This window comes from Nicotiana tomentosiformis, chromosome 4, assembly GCF_000390325.3.
Source record: "Nicotiana tomentosiformis chromosome 4, ASM39032v3, whole genome shotgun sequence".
NCBI lineage: Eukaryota > Viridiplantae > Streptophyta > Magnoliopsida > Solanales > Solanaceae > Nicotiana > Nicotiana tomentosiformis.
The window spans coordinates 63607443-63629116 of record NC_090815.1 but is presented as its reverse complement, the minus strand read 5'-3'; the positions used below and the strand labels follow the sequence as shown (position 1 = coordinate 63629116).

Below are 21674 nucleotides of genomic sequence, written 5' to 3'. Positions count from 1 at the left end.
GGTTTGGTTTGGTTTTGATAAAAACCGAACCAACCCGTTCCATGTACACCCCTAATTTACATAGTTAATAAAAAAAAAAAATATCCAGCTGAAAAAAGATAAAAAAAGACTAACAACTCAAATTTATAACACTACAACTTGAACTTTAGGCTTTTAATCATTAAATTATCTTTCTGGAAATAATTTAAATATTTTGGTCTTTTGAGTATTGTTAAAGGATGAGATATTTTTATTATTTTAAAGTTTAAATCATAATTTTTGGAACAATTTAATTTCGTTTATGGCCAGTGAAATTGGAATTTGATTACCTTATGGGAGAATTTTCTTAATAATTGGAATTCATGAGTTTTGTCAAGTGAAATTGGTGACGAAACTGGAGAAGACATTAGTAATGGAGGAAACAGACAAGGGAGAAAGAAAAAGGAAAAAAAAAAGAAGAAAAGAAAAAGAAGAAAGAAAAGAGAAAGGTAAAGAAAAAAAATAATAATAAAAAGTAAATAGTGTTTGGAATACATTTTAATACAATTAACGAAAGAACCAATTAGGTTGGGTGAATTCCATTTCGAAAATGGCATATATGGCCCAACTGTATAACTCTAAGGGCATATATGGACCAACTATGTGACGGTAAAGGTATATTTGAGTTAAAGTATTAATAAATGATAAATATGCTCAATTTTGTATAAATCCGGGGCATATTTGGATCTTTGCCACCAAAACTTAAGATGACCATTACAAATATAATTCTTTTGCCCCAACCACTCTACAAAAATATTCATTCGTTTACTTTAGATTGTGCACAAAGACTGCATACCTTGAACGCAGCCGTAAGAGACACCAATTAAGCTCTTTCTTCCATGGCGACGTCGAAGCTCCAGGCCCTTTGGAATCACCCTGCTGGCCCTAAAACCAGTCTGTTCTTTTCTATCTCTTTAATTGTATATAAATTCGATTCATATTTCTTGTGTTTTCAGATCAATTGAACTATCATCTTTTTAGATTCAAATTTCCCCTTTTCTTAGGAGTTGTGTGGAATGTAGAATATCTGTTTCTGAAAATGGGCTCATGTTTAATTTAATTGGAATTCTTTTGTTCTGTACAGAGAAGAAAAGAAATTGAAATGGATAAAAGGGAAGAATGCTTGTGTTCTATTTCTGAAAATGTTAAATTGCTTTTATCCATGTCAATGGTGATTTCTTCCCGTATGTCCAAGCTTTGGTGAACAGAGTTACCCGATACCTATGCTGGTGGGAGTAGCAGGTACCTCGTGGAATTAGTCGAGCTGTGCCCAAGCTGACACCACCATGGTTATAAAAAAATTATCCATGTCAAAACTAAGAAGGCATATATCTGTATGCTTATGTGGCCTGTGAAACATGGGTTAAGCTAACAAGATTAATTTTGATTAGAACTGAGGTGCATCATTGTTCGGCTTAAGCACTGATCGTGCCAACAAAGTGGTGCCAGTGATGATGTCCACAGATAATAGAGCTGCTTATTAGGCTGAGCACTTGTTTACTTTGGTTAAACTGGTATTGCTGGATTGGCTTACAAGAGAAAACCATTAAACAATAAATTTGGAGCGAGAACCCTATTAATCTGGAAAAGTAGCCATGCTTGGGGTAGAATGAGTGAAGGAAAGGGATAAAATGAACTCTCTATGCCTATTCGAAGAGGAATGATCCCGAGGATGGCTATACCCTGAACCCTCTGAGGGACAGATGATAGTTGAGGGGAATTTTCACCATGCACAACAAAGGCTGTAAAAAATCTTGCCTCTATTCGCCCCCATCCCAACCCCCACCAATTCATAGAAAGACACTGAACACCAGGCCTATGTTCATATACCACTTACAGGAATGAAAATTCAGTAAATAATACCCCTTATTGTTCTGAAAATTACAAAATATTTTGAGCCAAATCATAGCATAAAGCACCATCACATATCTAGTAGAAAAGGGGTGGGTTAGTGTCAGGTAGCATCACATTACTTCTTATCATCTATGGTTTAAATTGTTGACCTCTCTGAAATGGTTTCATGTGACTTTTCATGCGTTGAGTTTGCTACATCTCTTGTTAAATCATAACTCTCATTGGACATGAAACATTTTTTCATTCTTTGAACTGTTTTATTGCTTGATTTTGGTTAGTCATTTAAACTCACTCCGGCTCTTGTGTTTCACCAGTTCATTTCTGGGCACCAACCTTCAAGTGGGGCATTAGCATAGCAAATATTGCTGATTTCTCCAAGCCACCTGAGAAACTTTCGTATCCCCAGCAGATAGGTAGGTGGTCCAATCTGTGTATCAAAAACATGGTCACATTGGTTTAGCTATACTCTATATGCGAACTGTACAAAGTACTAACAGTTGGTATTACCAATATAACTGTTTTCTTTTATGTTGCTTATCACTGCCATCATGCAGCTGTTTCAGCTACCGGAATTATCTGGTCACGCTATAGCACTGTGATTACTCCTGTAAGTTAATCTATTGCTATTAAAACAAAATTTCTTCTCTATTAAATGCTTGTATTCTTTGGATACTGCACTTTCACCAAGTCGTGGTAGACTCCTTAATGTTATATAATGTGAATATTTTAAGAGAAGTTTTTTTTTGCATCTGTTGCTTCCATCACTATGATCTTCCATTCATGATTTTAGATGAAGTTGCAGCTTCTCTTTCTTCTTCTTTGTTTTTGTTTCTGTTTCTTTTCCTTCAAAGCCTCATGCACATTTGACCTCTATATTTCTTTTTCTTTTTCTTTGTTTTTGTTTCTGTTTCTTTTCCTTCAAAGCCTCATGCACATTTGACCACTATATTTCTTTTTCTTCTTCTTTTTGTGGTAATTAAAGTATTTTATTCATCAAAGAGATAGGTACAGCTCAAAAACCAAAAAAAAAGAAAAAAAACTGAAGTTGGACATAGTCCCAACTTCCTATCAGACAAAAACAGCAGAAAACACATCAACTTCACCTAACCATCTGGTAACTACTTGGTATTCATCATAAACATCTGTTAAGGGTAGAAATTGAGCTGCTCTATTCTCCTTGCCAAATTAGGCTTCAGGCTTGCTCTATAGATCGCCTCTTGAACAATCTACTTTAGAATCACTTGCCCCTCTCTTTGTCTGCTCTGGAGCTCCTTAGATTCCTTTCTTTCCATACAAAATAAATGCACCTAGCAAGAGACATTCTATAAATTTCTTTTTCTCTTTGCTAGATGCATCTAAGGGAAAAGATTTTAACTACCTTTTCTTTCCTGAACTAAAAATGTTTAAAGAGAAAGATTGAAAGGGTTCAATACCCACATATAGAGAGCATAGAACAAAATGAGACACACCTTGTTTTTTTCTTTCTATCAGCCTGGTAAATCCTGATCTTGTAAGATCTGGTATCTGACAAATCTGCCCATCCTTTCATTCTTCCATGTACTCTGTTCTCACTTTTCATTCAATATACATTTTTTCGATCGAATGTTAAGATTTTATTTATGAAGGGGAAAAATTTGCCCATGTATTATACCAGAAAAGAAGAAAACCTACAAAAAGATATGGTTTTGTAATAACAAAATCAATCTTCTATACATAAAGGAACCTCATGGGTGCACCAAAAATGTTACAAGTGATAAGACGCTATTCTTGCAAAATCAATATAAAAGAATTCTGCAAATGCTCTCCTATTTCTCTTTCTGCAAATGAATCACATAAGTACTGTCATGGGCGTCTTTCCAGCCATGCCCCATGACACCTTGGACGCGCCCCGTGGCGTCCTGGCAAGCCTCCCAATGCCCAGCGCCACGGTCGGCCCCGTGGTCTCGGCAGCTCCAAGTGACAAGCGTGCATGTGCCTTTGTCGCCCCACCGATAGCCATCACCAGCGCCCAGCCACAGGCAGATGCCAACAACGCCGTGTGTGCAGACCCTAATGCTAAAGACACGTCGTCTGCGCAGACCCTAATGCTAAAGACACGTCGTCTGCGCAGACCCTAATGCTAAAGACAAAGTTGCTGCCAACGGACTTGTTTCTACTTTGTAGAAGACTAAGTCCTTTTCATTATAAATATAGAGTAGTTTTACTGCATTTTCTTTCAGTGTGCTTTTACAGCTTATTTAGGTCAAGTCATATAACTTTGGTTTATTGTTTTTAAGCATTATTAAGGGGGACCAAGCAATCAAACTTTCTAGTAAGCAAACAATTCTCTGTACTGGTGTCTCTCCCCCCGACACCGTGTTGTTTTTCTGTAATAGCTTTCATTCAATGCAATCGAGCTTTTTTTCATTCTCAATTCTCTTTTCTGCTCTCTCTCAATTGCTCATGAAATTATTTTTCCCTTACGACACTGACAATCTAGTCTAGCGTGCGGAGGGGACCTCAGTTGGCGGACAGTAATCGCACCGACATCGATTGCTTAGCCTTACGTCGCCCTTCTAAAGAATCTCAGGAAGGCGCCGCGTAATAGTTGGTATCAGAGCCTATGCTCGACATCGGACGAGGGATTACATTGCAATTACCACCATTTCTGACCATGGTGAATTATGGGGATCGCATTGCGACCATTGAGGGGACAGTTGACGCATTACGACCCATCGTGGAAATGATGCCCGACCTAAAGACCAGCCTAGTGCAAAGGTTGGACGACCTGGACCGCAGACTGGTCCAGGCCGAAGTTGACATAGAAAACATCAGTCGCAACTCTGAAGGAGACCGGCAAACGGCAGCCACAGAGGCATCCGAAATTTTTGGTAAATTCGAGGTCCTCCAGCAGGAGCGTGTCGAGGATTTAGCCAACAGGGAACAAGAGGCAGACAGGTTGACTGCCATGCAACAAACTATAGACAACTTGACAGGTCAGCTCAACGCTGTCAATGTTGCTTTACAAGGCCTACTTCGAGGAGGCGAAAACCAATTTGGGGGTGGTGTGAACCTCACCCCTATGGCACAAAAACTGAAAATTCCTGAGCCAAAGCCATACAGTGGAGCTCGGAATGCAAAAGAAGTGGAAAACTTCATTTTCGACATCGAACAATACTTCGATGCCGTGGGAGGCCTAGAAGAAGCTAAGAAGGTAGCAACTGCTGCCATGTATCTTCAGGGTGATGCCAAATTCTGGTGGCGGGTAAAATACGAAGCCATCAAGGGCGGTGAAGATGCCCTCGAGACATGGGCAGAGCTGAAGGCAGCCATATGCCTACAGTTCTTCCCCGAAAATGTTGAGTACAATGCAAGGAGAAAGCTACGGGAGCTCCGCCAGATCAAATCAGTGCGGGACTACGTGCGGGAATTCTCTGCGCTCATGCTTAATATACGCGACATGGGGGACAAAGACAAACTCTTCACCATTCTGGAAGGGTTGAAACCTTATGCCCTGGAATTGCAGAGACAAAGGGTAGACACGTTACCTAAGGCGATCCAAGCAGCGGAGTGCCTTGGGGATTATCAAGTGGTAGCCCAGAAGGACAGGCCTCAGCAACCTGTCCGAAGAGGATACAAAGGGAGCCGGCTGAACACTGGTGGCCCTAGCCGAAGTGAAGGAGACCGAAGTGCAACCAAATCTAAGGCTCCCTCCTCAGGCAGTACTAGCACTGCATCTAACAACAACGATCGGGGAAGGAAACCCCCCTCAGGATGTCATCATTGCGGCGGACCACATTGGAATAATGAATGCCCACATGCACAGATGAATGCCCATCAAGCTTTTGATGATGGGACGGATGACGACGCAGATGATGCGGACCAGACTGAACCAGTAGGTGCATTCAATGCAATTGTTGGCTCTATTTCTGAGTCCTTAGTGAGAACCAGTGCTGGTATCCGTAAGAAGAAAGACCCCTGCCCAATCGCCAAGAAAGGGAAAAAGAAGGCGAATGAGAGGACTCCTCCTAATCAAGAGAGGACTTTAATGTTCGTCGACATGAAGGTAAATGGCAAGCCCATTCGGGCCATGATAGACACAGGTGCTACCCACAACTACTTAGCCTCGACTCAGGTGGAGCGCCTTGGCCTAGTTGTAGGAAAGGGCAAAGGTCGTGTCAAGGCTATCAACTCACCTCCTCAGCCAGTGGGTGGAATAGCCAAAGAAGTACTAGTGAAGCTTGGCCCTTATGAAGGAAAATTCAACCTGCACGTGGTGATCATAGATGACTTCGAGTTGATAGTGGGGTTGGAATTTCTGAGGCAAACCAACACCATGCCCGTACCATATGCAGACATGCTAATGATGATTGGAGCAAATGGGGCCAAGCCCTGCATTATCCCGTGCATGCCCATGAAGATGGCCGTTGAGAACATCTCGGCCTTGTAGCTGAAGAAGGGAGTCAAAAGACATGAACCTACGTTCCTGGCAACCCTCTGCATTGAAGATATTGAACGCTCCTCGGGTCCCATTTCTGCACCCGTGAAGGAGCTGCTACTGGAATTTGAAGACATCATGCCACAAGAAATGCCAAAGCGTCTCCCGCCTAGGCGAACTGCGGACCATGAGATTGAGTTGGTGCCGGGTACGAAGCCACCTGCCCGGGCACCATACAGAATGTCACAACCCAAACTCACCGAACTTCGGAGACAATTGACGGAGATACTAGACACAGGGATCATCGTACCCTCCAAGTCCCCATACGGGCCCCCTGTGCTATTCCAAAAGAAACATGATGGCAGTCTAAGACTCTGCGTGGATTATCGGGCTCTAAACAAAATCACCGTGAAGAACAAGTACCCTATTCCGCTAATGACAGACTTGTTTGATAGACTGGGTGGTACGACGATGTTGACCAAAATAGGCCTGAGGACAGGTTATTGGCAAGTCCGGATTGCAGAGGGTGATGAACACAAGACGACTTGCGTGACAAGATATGGGTGGTACGACTTCCTGGTTATGCCATTTGGCTTGACTAACGCGCCAACCACATTTTGCACCCCGATGAACCAAGTCTTCCGAGAATACATCGACGAATTCGTCGTGGTCTACTTGGATGACATTGTGGTATATAGCCAGAAGATGGAAGAACACCTAGAGCACTTGCGGAAGGTCCTAGCCCGATTGCGGGAGCATGAATTATATGCGAAGCTATCCAAGTGCTCCTTTGCTCAGAAACAAATTGACTTCCTCAGACATGTCATCGGGGAAGGACAGATCAAGATGGACCAATAGAAGATTCAGGCCATCACAGATTGGCTGCCGCCTAAGGATATCCACGCCTTGAGGTCGTTCCTTGCCCTATGCAACTTCTATCGGCGATTTGTGAAAAGTTACTCCCTCAGTGCAGTGCCGCTGACAGAACTTCTCAAGAAGGTCACACCCTGGGATTGGGGACTCAAGCGAGCAGAGGCCTTCAACGCATTGAAAATGGCCATGTCTAGTAGCCCCGTCTCGGCTCTCCCTGATTTGGCCAAGCCATTCGAGGTACAAACGGATGCCTCCGACTATGCACTTGGTGGAGTCTTGCTACAAGAAGGGCATCCCGTAGCGTACGAGAGCCGGAAACTGAAGGATGCAGAGCGGCGCTATGCCGCCAACGAGAAAGAATTATTGGCTGTCGTTCATTGCTTACGCCTTTGGAGGCATTATCTACTGGGAACCCCGTTCGTGGTCAAGACAGACAACACAACTGTTAGCCATTTCATGAACCAGCCAAAGCTGAATGGTCGACAGGCCAGGTGGCAGGAACTCCTAGCGGAATTTCACTTCCACCTAGAGTATCGAAGCGGGAAGACTAATCATGTTGTTGATGCGCTCAGTCGGAGAGCTGATCTAGCATCGGTGTGCGTACTCGCCACCCTAAGGAAGAGCGGAGTAACCACCACCATAAAAGACCAGATACTGGATCTACTCATCAAGGATTCTACTGCACAGTATTTGGTTGATTTGGTAGGACAGGACAAGACTCGCTAGTTCTACACAGAAGATGATTTCCTGAAAGTGAAAGGGAACCGACTTTATGTTCCTAAAGGAGGAGATCTGCGAAGGGCTCTTCTGGCGGAATGCCACGATACTTCGTGGGGCGGTCATCCCGGTGAAGAACGCACCATGGCATTGCTTCGCCGTGCATATTATTGGCCTCAAATGGACGATGACGTCGCTCAGTATGTGAAGACTTGTCTAGTATGCCAGAAGGATAAGTCAGACCGCTTGACGCAGGCAGGACTCTTGGAACCACTAGCTGTCCCAAAAAGACCTTGGGAAAGCGTTTCCTTGGATTTCATCACTGGATTGCCCAAGGTCGGAGATCTCACAACTATCTTGGTTATGGTGGATCGGTTTTCCAAGTATGCTACCTTTATAGCAGCCCCACAATATATATCAGCAGAAGATACAACTCGACTCTTCTTCTCTCATGTCGTCAAATATTGGGGCCTGCCTAAAGACATCGTTAGTGATCGCGATTCACGCTTTACTAGCAACTTTTGGACCCAACTCTTTAAGTGCCTTGGGTCAAAATTGAGTCACATCTCAAGTTTTCATCCGCAATCTGATGGCCAGACGGAGCGATTCAATGGTATGCTGGAGGAATATCTCCGGCACTTTGTAACCGGATCGCAGAAGAACTGGGTGAAGCTTCTGGATACTGCTCAACTGTGTTTCAATTCACAAAAGAGCTCAAGTATCAACAAAAGCGCTTTTGAAATTGTTATCGGACAGCAACCGCTACTCCCACATACTGTGAATGCACCAAACATGTCAAAATCTCCTCGGGCTGCTAGCTTCTCAAAAGAATAGAAGCAAAATTTGGAGATAGTGCGGAGCTATCTTGTTAAAGCTCAAAGGCGGATGAAGAGGCATGCTGATCAGAATCGCCGCTTTGTTGAATACCAAGTGGGGGACAAAGTAATGGTCAAAATCCTAAAGCGGTACTTGTTTGCAGGGGTCCATGACCCTCGCCTATTGCAAAAATATATTAGACCCTTGTCCATTGAAAGGCGCATTGGGAAAGTTGCATACCGGGTGGATACCCCAACTTGGTGGAAAATCCATCCCGTTTTCCATGTCAGTCTCCTGAAACCTTTTCGGGAAGATATGGAGGACTCTTCACGAAGCCAACTCACAATACCAAGTATTCAAGGCCCCAATTCAACCGGGAAAAGGCGTGCTGAAGCTATTCTTGATGATCGAGTGATTCACGCCTCAAGGAAAGATCACCAGGAGTTCTTGGTGAAATGGCAGGGATGTGATGCAGAGGAGAATACCTGGGAGAGGGGAACAAACCTCAAAGCCTACAAGAGCCTAATTGATGATTATCTTGCAAGTAAGGCGCCGAGAACGTCACCAACTCAGGTGGGGGAGAATGTCATGGGCGGCTTTCCAGCCATGCCCTATGACCCCTTGGACGCGCCCCGTGGCGTCCTGGCAAGCCTCCCAACGCCCAACGCCACGGTCGGCCCCGTGGTCTCGGCAACTTCAAGTGACAAGCGCGCATGTGCCTCTGTCGCCCCACCGATAGCCATCACCAGCGCCCAGCCACAGGCAGATGCCAACAGCGCCGCGTGCGCAGACGACGCTGTGTGCGCAGACCCTAATGCTAAAGACAAAGGTTGTTGCCAAAGGACTTGTTTCTACTTTGTAGAAGACTAAGTCCTTTTCATTGTAAATATAGAGTAGTTTTACTGCATTTTCTTTCAGTGTGCTTTTACGGCTTATTTAGGTCAAGTCAAGTAACTTTGGTTTATTTTTTTTAAGCATTATTAAGGGGACCAAGCAATCAAACTTTCTAGTGTCTCTCCCCCCCGATACCGTGTTGTTTTTCTGTAATAGCTTTCATTCAATGCAATCAAGCTTTCTTTCATTCTCAATTCTCTTTTCTGCTTTCTCTCAATTGCTCATGACATTGGTTTTTGCGTACGGCACTGACAATCTAGTGTAGCGTACGGAGGGGATCTTAGTTGGCGGACAGTAATCGCACTGACATCGATTGCTTAGCCCCACGTCGCCCTTCCAAAGAATTTCAGGAAGTCGCCGCGTAATAGTACTAGTGAAGCAACATTCCACGCCCTGCATCTTGTCCTCAATCTTCCATAGATCCAGCTGAACATCTTATCTTTCATTGTGTTTGGCATTACCCAAAATTTTTGTCCAAACCACCTCATGATTTCCCACCACAATCGAGAAGCTACTCGTCAATGTAGAAGGAGATAGTCCACATGTTCACCCGAGCTCTGGCATATAAAACACCAATTGACCCTTCCTCTTCCTCATATTTTCGGTCGTCAAGATCACCCCTCTCGTTGGTAGCCAAGTGAAGAAACATACCTTTCTCCGCACCTTAGGGATCCAAAACGAGAGATGTGGAAGCAACCTCCTCCCTAACCAAAAGCTTTTTATAGTATAACTAAACAGAAAACACTCCATTGCCCAACCCCCCCCCCCCCCCCCCCCCCCCCCCAAAAAAAAAAAAAAGAAAAAGAAAAGAGAAATCAGTTGTATGGTAGTAGCTATAGTTATTGTATAATGTCATCTGTCACGTTCTTCAGAGCTGTTTGATTCCCATGTCTTATCAGAACTGTCTGAGCTGGTAACCAGTCAGTTTGCTCAGATTGAACTATGATTTTTGCATCTTTATACTGTCCTTTTTTTCCAGCTTCATCACATCTTTTCCTTTAATTTGTCTAATCTTTGGTGGATAGAGTTACTCGGTGCGGTAGCAGGTGCCCGATAAAATTAGTTGAGGCCCGGACACTACCATTATTAAAAAAAAAAGGAATTAATTTGACTGTCATTAATACACTTCTGTATGAATGCACTATAATGTGCTTCATCTATGTGTAAACTTTGATGATTATTGATCTTTAGGTATCATGGATAGGCCAAGCATAAAAAATTAACATAAATGGTGTCACATCTGAAACACTGCCATTGTCTCTTTTTCAAAAACAAAAATTCAGTTGCCTCATATGTTCTTCATCTAGTCCAAGCCTAGGGAATTGAAAATAATAGACAAATCTCAGCTGATTAAGTGCTGTTGCTCTCAGCAAGTGTAGATTCTTTTCTTCCCCGCAAATTCTTATGCCTGGAACAAGTCCGCGCTTCTCAATAACTTACGCAAAGTCATGTCTGCTTAACTACCTTATTGTGTTTGGTGCAAGCACTTTCTGTAAAATCGCAATCTACTCACTCTCTCTCTCTCTCTCTCTCTCTCTCTCATTTTCTTTCAACGAGTTAAGGTCCAGTCTTTTCTGCTATCCATCTGCTTGTGTACTCCTTCACAACTCTGCACAAAGTGTAACCTTGAACAGTAGGCTTATGGACATCAAAAAGGCAAGGAACCTTGTATCCTCTACAGCTCATGCTTGTATATTGAACGAGGGTTTCCAGTAAATTTCATAGCTATAATCCATCCACCCTTCACATATACACACATTTTCACGCATGCATGGTATCGACAGGCCCTTCACATGCACAAAGGTTCCACCATCTTTTGAAAATGTAGAAGCATTGTAGGCTTGTTGGTTTGGGAAAAGGACATCCTTAGTCTTCTTTTTGGCTGAATAATTGATTCTCGGTTACAGAAAAACTGGAATCTTTTCAGTGTGAATGTGGCCATGGCTTGTACAGGACTCTACCAACTCTCAAGGAAACTTCAGTAAGTTGCTTTTCCATTTCCATTTTATATGAGAATAATTTGTCTTAAGAATGCACCGTCTTTGTCTGGAGCCAAAGCTCCAACATTGAAGAAGTAGGAGGTTGACCTATATTTTAAGCATAGGTACTCTTTCATGTTTAAGCTGGTCACAATTCTATTCCAGTGATGTCCTTTCCAGTTATCTAAACCACATTTTTGTCTTTTCAGGCATGATTACTCAAAGGAGGAGCAAACAGAAGCACTAAAAGAATGATGACGAAAATCAGTAACCTCTGGCCTTGCATCAAATCCAAAACATTGAAAAATCTGACTCATCACGCCCTTAAGTGTGTTTTAATTATTTCTTATCTTGCTCCTTGCTTTTTATAAGTGCCTCATGGATTTATGACAAGGTCAGGTATCAATAATAATAAGCCTTTGGTGTATTTCAGCTGTAAAAACTGCTCTATGTGATTAGTGATGACATTTATTATTATCCCGTCTTTCTGTGGGCTTGGTCTTCAATGTGATAGTGCATATTTCTCGAACAATTCAAGAAATGGCGAATAAAGGTAGTGGCATTGGTCCTTAGGTGTGTAACTAAGCTTAATGCAAAAATGTTGGAGATATTGTCATCACCGGAGAAACATCCAAACATGAGCTTTGGTGGATGAAATCAGAGTCCGGAACTAAAATGACGTCAAAATATAAGCAAAGAACCATACTACTGTGAATCCGGAACCAAAGTGTGGTTCTTTTATGTGCAAAAAAAATTGACTACCATTTTATATATAGCGCGGTTATTCACCGCGCTATACCTTAACGGCACGTTTGTCCATTAAGGTATAGCGCGGTGAATAACCGCGCTATACTTGAACTTTCCTACCCCACCAATAATTCAGCTGCACTTTACTAACCCACGAATAATTCATATGGGTATAGCGCATGCAGTATGTGCACTACATATATAGCGCCTAATATGCATGAGTTATACATGAAATAATTGTGCCCCCGGACTGGTTTTGTTTTTTATTTAAGGAGTTTCAGAATTTGGTAAAAATCCATTTAGGATCCTTCCCATCTTCCGAAATAGAATAGGTTGGAAGAAAAATTTAAGTGGTTGAAGCATAAAATAATAGGCGATAGTGACTAAACAAACACATGGATGCGTTTAGTGTAATATTTTATTTTTATGTTGTACGTGTCATGTATTATCTTTAATTGGTAACGAATTTAAATTTATGGTAAGTGTCGCTTTTTTTTTGTTTGTGTTCTAGTGTTAAAGTAATAAATAAACCGAGAAATAAAAATACACCTGCAAATTATGTGAAACATAAATAATGTTGCTATTATATTTTTAATGTCATGTATACAAGTAATAATACATATCAATGAGTCCCACAGCCTGCTTTAAAGCATTGGCTGGCCTGAGGCGCATCCCATCCCGCCCGGCTACGCTATCAAGATCATCCTCATCACGTCGCCTCTTTATCAGAGGATACGCTGCAACATAATCGTCAGTAAGGCTGGCAGACTCGGTAGAAGCGGCCATTGGGCCAGTAGTAACCTACAGAATAATAAGATATTTTAGTATATGAAATAGAAAATACTAACATACGTGTTAGCAAAATTTTTTTAATGGTCATATCATGGTCTCATCGGGCTCCTACATAACATCATTAGTCTCTGGCAAGTCAGTATTGCACTGAGCGGAGTCCGTGACGGGCGATGACAAAATCTTTAAAAAAATAAAAATACTTTAGATATTACTGACTAATCAATGACATAAAAACAAATTGAAATAATAGTAATACAAATAAACATGCGCCTGAGTAGCGCCACAATGCTCTGTCGGAACGTCGAGGTGCACTGGAGTAGATGAAGTATGTGAAAGATCCTCAGCATCCCTCGGTGATGAGCCATAACTCAGTTGTCGCCCACTATGCACCTCTCGTATCGGCCGATCAGCAGGAACCGTCGATGGCTCTGGGGGATCAGGAAAATATTGATCCCACTCCTGCCGCATAATGGCCGTGCCCGCAATCAACAATGGAGCAGACGGGGTCACCTGCGAAGTCCCTGGCGACAGCTGAAGGCTGAATGACGGCATATCATGAGGAGCATCGTGTGGCTCAGGGTGTTCACCCGGCTGATCATCTCTAATATCCTCCACGAGTGCCTTAACTCCCCCTTGCTGGGGGACCCCGTCTTCGCCGACCACCACGACCTCGTGGGCCAGCCCTTCCTCTCTGGCCACGCCTGCCACGTCTACCACGTTCAGGCTCCACTGGTGGCCCATGATGGTACTCCTCGGGCGGCACATAGCAACCTCGTATCCTAAGCGCCCATCCTCTCGGGCACGTCTCAATGTGTCGGCAGCAAGATCAGTAACCCGACGGCCAAAGACGTGCAAAGCTGACGCTCCATCGCCTGTATGCTGCAGCATCTGCAGTCCCAACTGGTAGAACTGATGTAAGCCAATAGCCTGCATAACATGTAAAATATTAATTACGGAAGAATAATATAATGTTATAAGTAAGTATAACAATTAACATACCAGTGCCTCATGCCTCCCGACGTATGGAATGTACCGACCACCTGCGCGATGAGCGGGATTCTCGACGAGAAGTCGGTTAACGCTGCGATACCAACCCATGTACTTATGCTCGCCATCCATACGGTCAGGTGGAGGGTATGGCAGAATCAGGTCATATCTCTGGTCCCAAACCTCAATCTGGGCCTCTAGTCATGCCATGTATGTCTGGTCAACCCTGCAACGATCATCTCGCTGGTAATGTGTCCCGTGCCAAGTGGGAAGAATAGGTACAAGCTGCGGGCGACCAAACTGACAAAGGACTCGCTTTGTGGCATAATGCTCGACTATGTCGAGACATATCAGTGGGACGGAAGAGCTCCACATAGCTCGGCCGCGGGAGAAATATTCGGACAAACCAGCTATAAGCGCGTCGCTGTATGGCCTCCATACGAACTATTTATTAAACACAAGAATCGTGAGTAAATGCAACACATATAAAGCCACGCCAAGTAAACTTAAGTATATATGTACCTGCGCGCATTCAAGTAAATCCAACAAATCCCTGTAATATGGGAGATGATGTCGAGCCTCGACCTTGCGTGCATAGCCTCTGCTATCAATCCATCGCCAAGCTAAAGGGAGAAACGGTGGAGGTGGTGCATCCGGTGCGATCGGTGGTGGAGGTAGCTGGAACTACAGGAACCGCTCTCAGGCCCAAACCTAATATAGATTGTGGACGTAAAATTTAAGGTATTTTTTTACTATGTATATTATAATCATGCAAAGAATTGACTATGTTTTCACCTGCAGCAGCAGTAAAAATCCGGCAACGTCTCTCTGGGTGCCCATGCACGCCCGACACATCTGCCTATACAGGTAACCTAGAACAACTGCACCCCAGCTGTAACCAGGTAAATCATCTAGCCGCTCTAGAAATCTCAAACTGACTAGGTTTCCCGAAGTGTTCAGGAACAATACACCACCAAACATCAGCAACAGCAACAATCTCGTGTGCCGGTCGATATCCTCCGGCGGTGAATCATCCGTAATCTCCGCCAGATACTGCCGAACGGGTGTCAGCTGCAATCTACTGGCCCCGCTCAATGCAGTCGGCTCTGCTGGCTGGAAACCGGTGAGCCGCTGCATCATATACAAGTAATCCACTCCCCTATAGTCTCTAAGAGCATGCAGGTAAGCTACAGTTAATCCATCGACAGGCAGCCCGAAAAGAACCTCCACGTCCTCAAGCGTGATGGTAGCCTCGCCGATGGGTAGATGAAATATGTGCGTCTCCGGTCGCCACCACTCTATCATAGCCGTGATCAACGCCCAGTCGAACTGCAACCGGCCGATCTCTATGATCCTGTAGAAACTCGTATTCTGAAGGCGTCTAACTATACGAGGATGCAGTAGGTGGTCCCTAATGAACTCCAACATGTCATCTATACTTCTGGGGCGGAATGTCTGGGACAGACACTGCCCATCCCAGATGTGTGAAGACCTATGGTTGCCCTGTAGCAACAGTACCTCTCGAGATGCAGGTACGGGATACACAGGGGAACCTCCATGACGATGTCTGTAAACTGAACAATATTAATTATAGTATTTTTCTTTTTAATTGCTTAACACCTTTAAATATATTGCAATATCTTTTATATTAATATTTAATCAATATTTTTACTATATTATTACTAAGTTTGACACATTTTCTATATTATTATTTAATATGTTAGTTTATTATTTTATATGTTTGTTTCTTACTCAGCTATTTTTTGGTATACTTAGTTTGACAAATTTTCTATATTCTTATTTTTTATGTTATTTTCTTAAAATTGTTGACTAAAATTCGAGAGGTTTTGTGTTTGAACTATCATTATTTCTTCAGATATTTTTGGGGTTAACAGATAATCAAATGATTAATTTTAATAACTACTAAGATAAATTAGTAATTATTCAATAATTAATCATATAAAAAATACTACAAACTTAATAGTAAATACTATTGAATTTATTTCTTTCGTAACGATTTGTTTGTTAACTTTCATATTTTGCTCAAATTTTCCGGCAAATGATTATTTTATGATTCCTATCTAATATTTGATAATTATCTACTGATACATTAAATCCATAATTGAGTGCTCTATCCGAGTTTGTTAAGGAGAGCACCTAGTTTTTATTCTACACAACAGAATCTTAAAAAGCACTACAATAACACTACTCTAAATGGCCATGAACAAAGTCAACTACCATTAGCTAAAATTTATTATCAGTTTTACTACGATAAATGGCACTACATAACAATTAAGGGCATAATATAACATTAAATGACACTAAATAACAATAAAGTCACATATTAATATACGTACAACAATAAAATCACATATAGCAATAATTATTCATAAAATAACAATATATCTTTTTTACTCATTTTTTAGTACATAAATAATCTAATCCGGATAAAAAAATAATAAATTAATTAAATCACAAAACGATAACAAAAAAACATAGCCCACAGTAAATAACAACTAATAAGCATTTTATATACATGAGTATTATCAAAAAGTAAGTCGGAATACCTCGATTTAAAGTTTTTTGAAATCTTAAAATTTGATGATTTAGGGGCCGAAACGAGCAATCGACGGGATCCACTACACAACAACGACTTGAATCCGGTGTTAACTTGCTACAATACAGAGAAAATACACTTTTTGCGGGACGGGTGGGCTCCAATGGAGTTTTTTGCCTTAAAAGGGGGGGGGGGGGGGAGGGGAGATTAAATGGGGTCTACTGGTTCGCGTTCTGGTGGGGGAAGGAGATGACACGTTTTTTTATATAGGTATAACGCACGTATAGAAGGCGCTATAATATAATACCTTCTATATGTGCGCTATAATATAGCGCCTTCTATATGTGCGCTATACCTCCCGCCAAATTGTCTTCTATTCAAATTGTAAAGGGTTATGTTCAGGGATGGAGGTAGAGTGCGGGATGCGGGTTCAGCCGAGTTCAATAGATTTTATTCAAATCATGTATTTATATTAAGAAATCCATTGAATATGTACAACTTATTAATTTAGAAACCAATAACTTAAAGGGATTGCAATTTCGAACCCATAAGGTTCAAATTTTGGCTCCGCCTCTGATTATATGCACTCATTTTCTTGTTAAAAGTTCAAAATCCTAATACTAACAAATTAACGACTAAAAAAAGAAATTAATTTTGATAACACATGAAACTACGCATATGAAATAGTTAATACAAATAATCAACAACCTTTATGCTTGGATCAGTAAGCTTCAGTTAACAGTAAGCCAATAAATAATTCAAAAATTCCTTTCTTTTTGAAAGAGGGTTTAGTCGTAATTTTGGGGAGTTCATTATTAAAATGGCCATTTAACTGTCCGAAATTACCCAGTAAAAGTCATTTTCATTTGTTTGTAACACAAAAATCACTTAACTATGCATATAGCACTCGAAAAGTCACTCAACCAGATTTTTCAAACTTTCTAATGAGTAAATACCTATTTAGCTTCCAAATTATTAGCCTTTATTTTTTTTAATTTTTTAAAGATATGATAATTTTTTTCTTTTTAATCTATATTATGAACCTACCTATATTGCCAAACCAAAAAAAAACCTACATATAGAACAAATAAATTTTATTATAAAATAAAAATGAAAAACTTCAAGCATATATAATGTTGGAAAAATAAAATGATTAAGCACAAAATTAATTAGGATAATTTGCTCATATCAATAAATACCCAAAAATTTATTTACAAAATTGAAAACGAAAGAGAATAAAAGCTTTTAAAACATTATATTCCATTAATGTAATACAAAAATAACTATATATGCTTGAAAATATTTTTATTTTTTATTTTTTAAATATATGATTTATTTTGTTCTACGAGGTTCCATAATATAGATTAAAAAGAGAAAAAATATCATAATATTTAAAAAGAAAAGAATAAATGTCAATAATTTAGAGGGTAAAATAGGTATTCGACAACCGAAAAGTCTGAGAATATGGTTGAGTAACCTTCTGAGTGTATAAACATAGTTAAGTGATATTTGTATTACAATCAAAAGAAACACGTATGTACTATTGTTTACCCGAAAAATGAAAAGAGTTAAATTTATACGTAGTTCTAAGGATACATGGTATGAATTGGTACAAATCGAGAAAGATAAATAAATGTGTGTTGAAATTAGTTATAAAAAAATAAATGCAAACCAGATGAACTAATTAGCCTAAGCCTTCAAGTTTAATCACCTCCAAATCGGGTGAAGAACGATTGATAGAAGAAACAATTTAACTAAAATACCAAAAGCCACCAAAAAATAGTATTAGCTATATTTTTCTGTATATATTAGAATGAATGTGTGTATCAATCCCGCCCTCTTACAAATGATAACCACTCTTAATATAGTGGGGGAATCTCATTCTGGGTATAATTAAAAATGCATAGTGGGGATCCTATGATGGACTAATTAATTAACTTTTCCTTGATTTTCGCCGAGATTCTCTCTCCAAATGCGGCTATAACGGTTCTTTTGTCCCTTGGCTCGATATCGGTCTCGGCCGGTCTCGGTATGGGTCGGTCTCTAGGCCTCGAGCTCGATATTGACTCGAGCTCGATATTGATCAGTTTCTGGGTCTCGAGCTCGATATTGACTCGAGCTCGATATTGATCGGTCTGTGGGTCTCGAGCTCGATATTGACTCGAGCTCGATATTGATCGGTCTCTAGGTCTCGAGCTCGATATTATGATAATGAACCTCGGTCTATCATGCTCCAATCTTGATTAATCACACGAAGGACAAACTCGGTTTTGACCGTATACAGATAGTTCCCTCGTTTCTCGAAAAGAAGGTGGCGAGAAATGATATAATTTTTCAATCTCCGAATAAACGAATGCTGACGTTTGCAACGAGCCCGATTGTGACGTATGTGACAAACGTCCCATCGGTCCAGTTACCAAGGCATTAAATGCGCGTCAGTCGATGGTCGGCCACTGCCAATTTTGAACCGTCAGTCGATGGGATTGCCATAAATAGGGGATTGCCATCCGAAAAAGCAATGAGATCGAATGATACAAAACCCAAGGGCTACCTTAATTCGAGTTCGAGACATCATTCTCACTCGACTACAAAGCCCAAGGGCTACCATTATCTCGAGTTTGAGCAAGTCCTCACTCGACCTTAAAGTCCAAGGGCTACCTTATTTCGAGTTCGAGCAAGTCCTCACTCGACCACTAAGCCTAAGGGCTACTCTTATTTCGAGTTCGAGCAAATCCTCACTCTACTATAAAGCCTAAGGGCTACCTTAACTCGAGTTCGAGCAATCATTCTCACTCGGGGACTATCTATCGAGCCCAATGGCTACCATTAGTTCGAGTTCGAGCAACCATCCTCACTCGACCTTAAAGCCCAAGGGCTACCTTATTTCGAGTTCGAGCAAGTCCTCACTCGACCACTAAGCCTAAGGGCTACTCTTATTTCGAGTTCGAGCAAATTCTCACTCTACTATAAAGCCTAAGGGCTACCCTAACTCGAGTTCGAGCAATCATTCTTACTCGGGGACTATCTATCGAGCCCAAGGGATACCATTACTTCAAGTTCGAGCAACCATTCTCACTCAACTACAAAGCCCAAGGGCTGCAATACTTCGAGTTCGAGCAAATCCTCACTCGACTGCTAAAGCCCAAGGGCTACCTTATTTCGAGTTCGAGCAAATCCTTACTCGACCATAAAGCCTAAGGGCTACCCTAACTCGAGTTCGAGAAACCATTCTCAAAGATTATCTATCAAGCCCAAAGGCCACCTCGATTCAAGATTGAATTATTACCCTGAAGCTGGGACTAGGTATTAAGCCTAAGGGCTACCTTAATTCGAGCTCAAATATTCACTCAAGGCTTACCGATCAAAAGCGGTCGAGGGCAGTACTTACTATCAATCCTTAACATCTCAACCTTGGACCTTCGAATACAACTTCATAGTTTTATGCTAAGGCGCTTTGACCTTTTGTATAAATCAACAAAAGACAACAGATTCAGAAGCCATGAAAGGAAAAAAGTTATATATATACATCAAAATCTTTTGCAAAGGCAACACAACCCGAATGAAGTTCTTTATAAAGGCCGAAGCAGCCTCGATAGAAATAACAAAAACTACTTAAGATCCTAAATGGCTTGGTCTTCATTGGAGACTGTGTCCTCGGGATCTTCCTCATCTTCAGATTCGCTAGATCTATCGGAGTCCTCCTCAGTAAAGGCTAGCCTTCGAGCCCTGTTTTCCTCCGCCTTGGCATTTTCAATTTCGGCCTCAACATCGAAGCCCTGAGCACTGACCTCCTCGAGAGCTTCTCTTCGAGCCTGCCATTTAGCATGTTTGACCATGCTCTTGGCCTTGGCCTGATTAACCTCAACACCGATCCTGAACTGGGCCACTTTAGCATTAGCTCTTTTATTAGCTTCGGTTACCTCCGATCTGACCACTTCGAGTTCATTAGCCAAGCTTGCCTTATCGGAAGTGGCCAAATCTAACCGACTCTGAAGCTCTTTAGCCCTCTCGATCAGCACCGAGGCATTTTCTTTTGCAGCCCGAAGCTGGGCCTCAGCCGACTTCAATTGCGCTTGAACGACCTCCTTTCTGGAGCCGAGGATATCCATATTTTCTTTGAATTTTCCCCCTTCGGCCATTAGCTCATCTACCTGTGAATTGAGCCGTCTGATCTGTTCAAGCCTCTGCCGAACCTGCAAAATCGGGTTGTTAGTGGTTATCTACAATTCATCTTCACTATCGTGAAGAATTTGGAATACCTGCTCGGCTATCTCCTCGTGCTCATCCCGATCCGCGGACAAATCTGCTCAAAGTTTCTCGCTAAGAAGTTTATAGGAGTCACTCTTCTCAATGAGGTGCCGAACCTCGGCCTCGTGCTCCTCTCGGATTCGGAGGAAAGCCTCGTGATGCAACACCTAAGCCTACAAATGTGGGAAAAAATGTTAGAACTATCTACAACAAGTATAAAAGAAACAGCATAGATGCCATCAAAGTTACCTGATTCAGAGCATGCTGGGACTCGTTGAAAAGGCAGTCGGGTCCTACCACATTCATCACTGCTTGATCCTCTTTGTTCACTAGGGACCGAAGGTAACTAGAAATCCCTACGGGGGGAGAGAAAATTTGGGTATCCTCCGGGACGGAAAGCACCACCTTTCGGCTATGATCAGGATCAATACTCGGGGTCGGGAATCGATCCACCAGTTTGGGAACTGATGAAGACCCGGTAGAACCCGACCATGATGTTTTCTTTGGTATCAGTAATCCACCGAACCCGATAACCTCCTCTGAGGCAGCTGACTCGAGCCCATATAGAAAATCGTGGATATCGGTCGGCTTCTAAATGCCCTCGTAGGATCGACCTTCCATCATGCTGGCCTCACGGATCATAGCATCCGAAATCTGAGGGGATCCGCTAATTTCAACTATCCCGAGCTCGTTCCTTGAGATATCTTCTGCTGCCCAAGAAGTCCTACCCTCGGTCTCCCCTTCAACCATCTCAGCTCGAGACGGAATAGTCTCA

General features: G+C 41.9%; 2 protein-coding genes across 2 annotated transcripts; one reads left to right on the top strand and one right to left on the bottom strand.

Annotated features, from left to right (window-relative positions):
• The first annotated feature begins 732 nt into the window (after positions 1-732).
• Positions 733-12045, top strand: LOC104117497 (mitochondrial pyruvate carrier 4-like). Its single transcript, XM_009628559.4, has 5 exons — positions 733-912; positions 2187-2285; positions 2427-2479; positions 11497-11570; positions 11778-12045. The coding sequence occupies exons 1-5, from the start codon at positions 858-860 to the stop codon at positions 11821-11823; spliced, it is 327 nt and encodes a 108-aa protein (XP_009626854.1). The 5' UTR covers positions 733-857; the 3' UTR covers positions 11824-12045.
• An 8226-nt stretch (positions 12046-20271) lies between these two features.
• On the bottom strand, positions 20272-21205 carry LOC138909812 (probable kinetochore protein nuf2). Its single transcript, XM_070201029.1, has 2 exons — positions 21149-21205; positions 20272-20844 (listed from the first exon to the last, which is right to left on the bottom strand). Exons 1-2 carry the CDS (start codon positions 21203-21205, stop codon positions 20272-20274), a joined length of 630 nt encoding a protein of 209 aa, XP_070057130.1.
• Between the last annotated feature and the right edge of the window lie 469 nt (positions 21206-21674).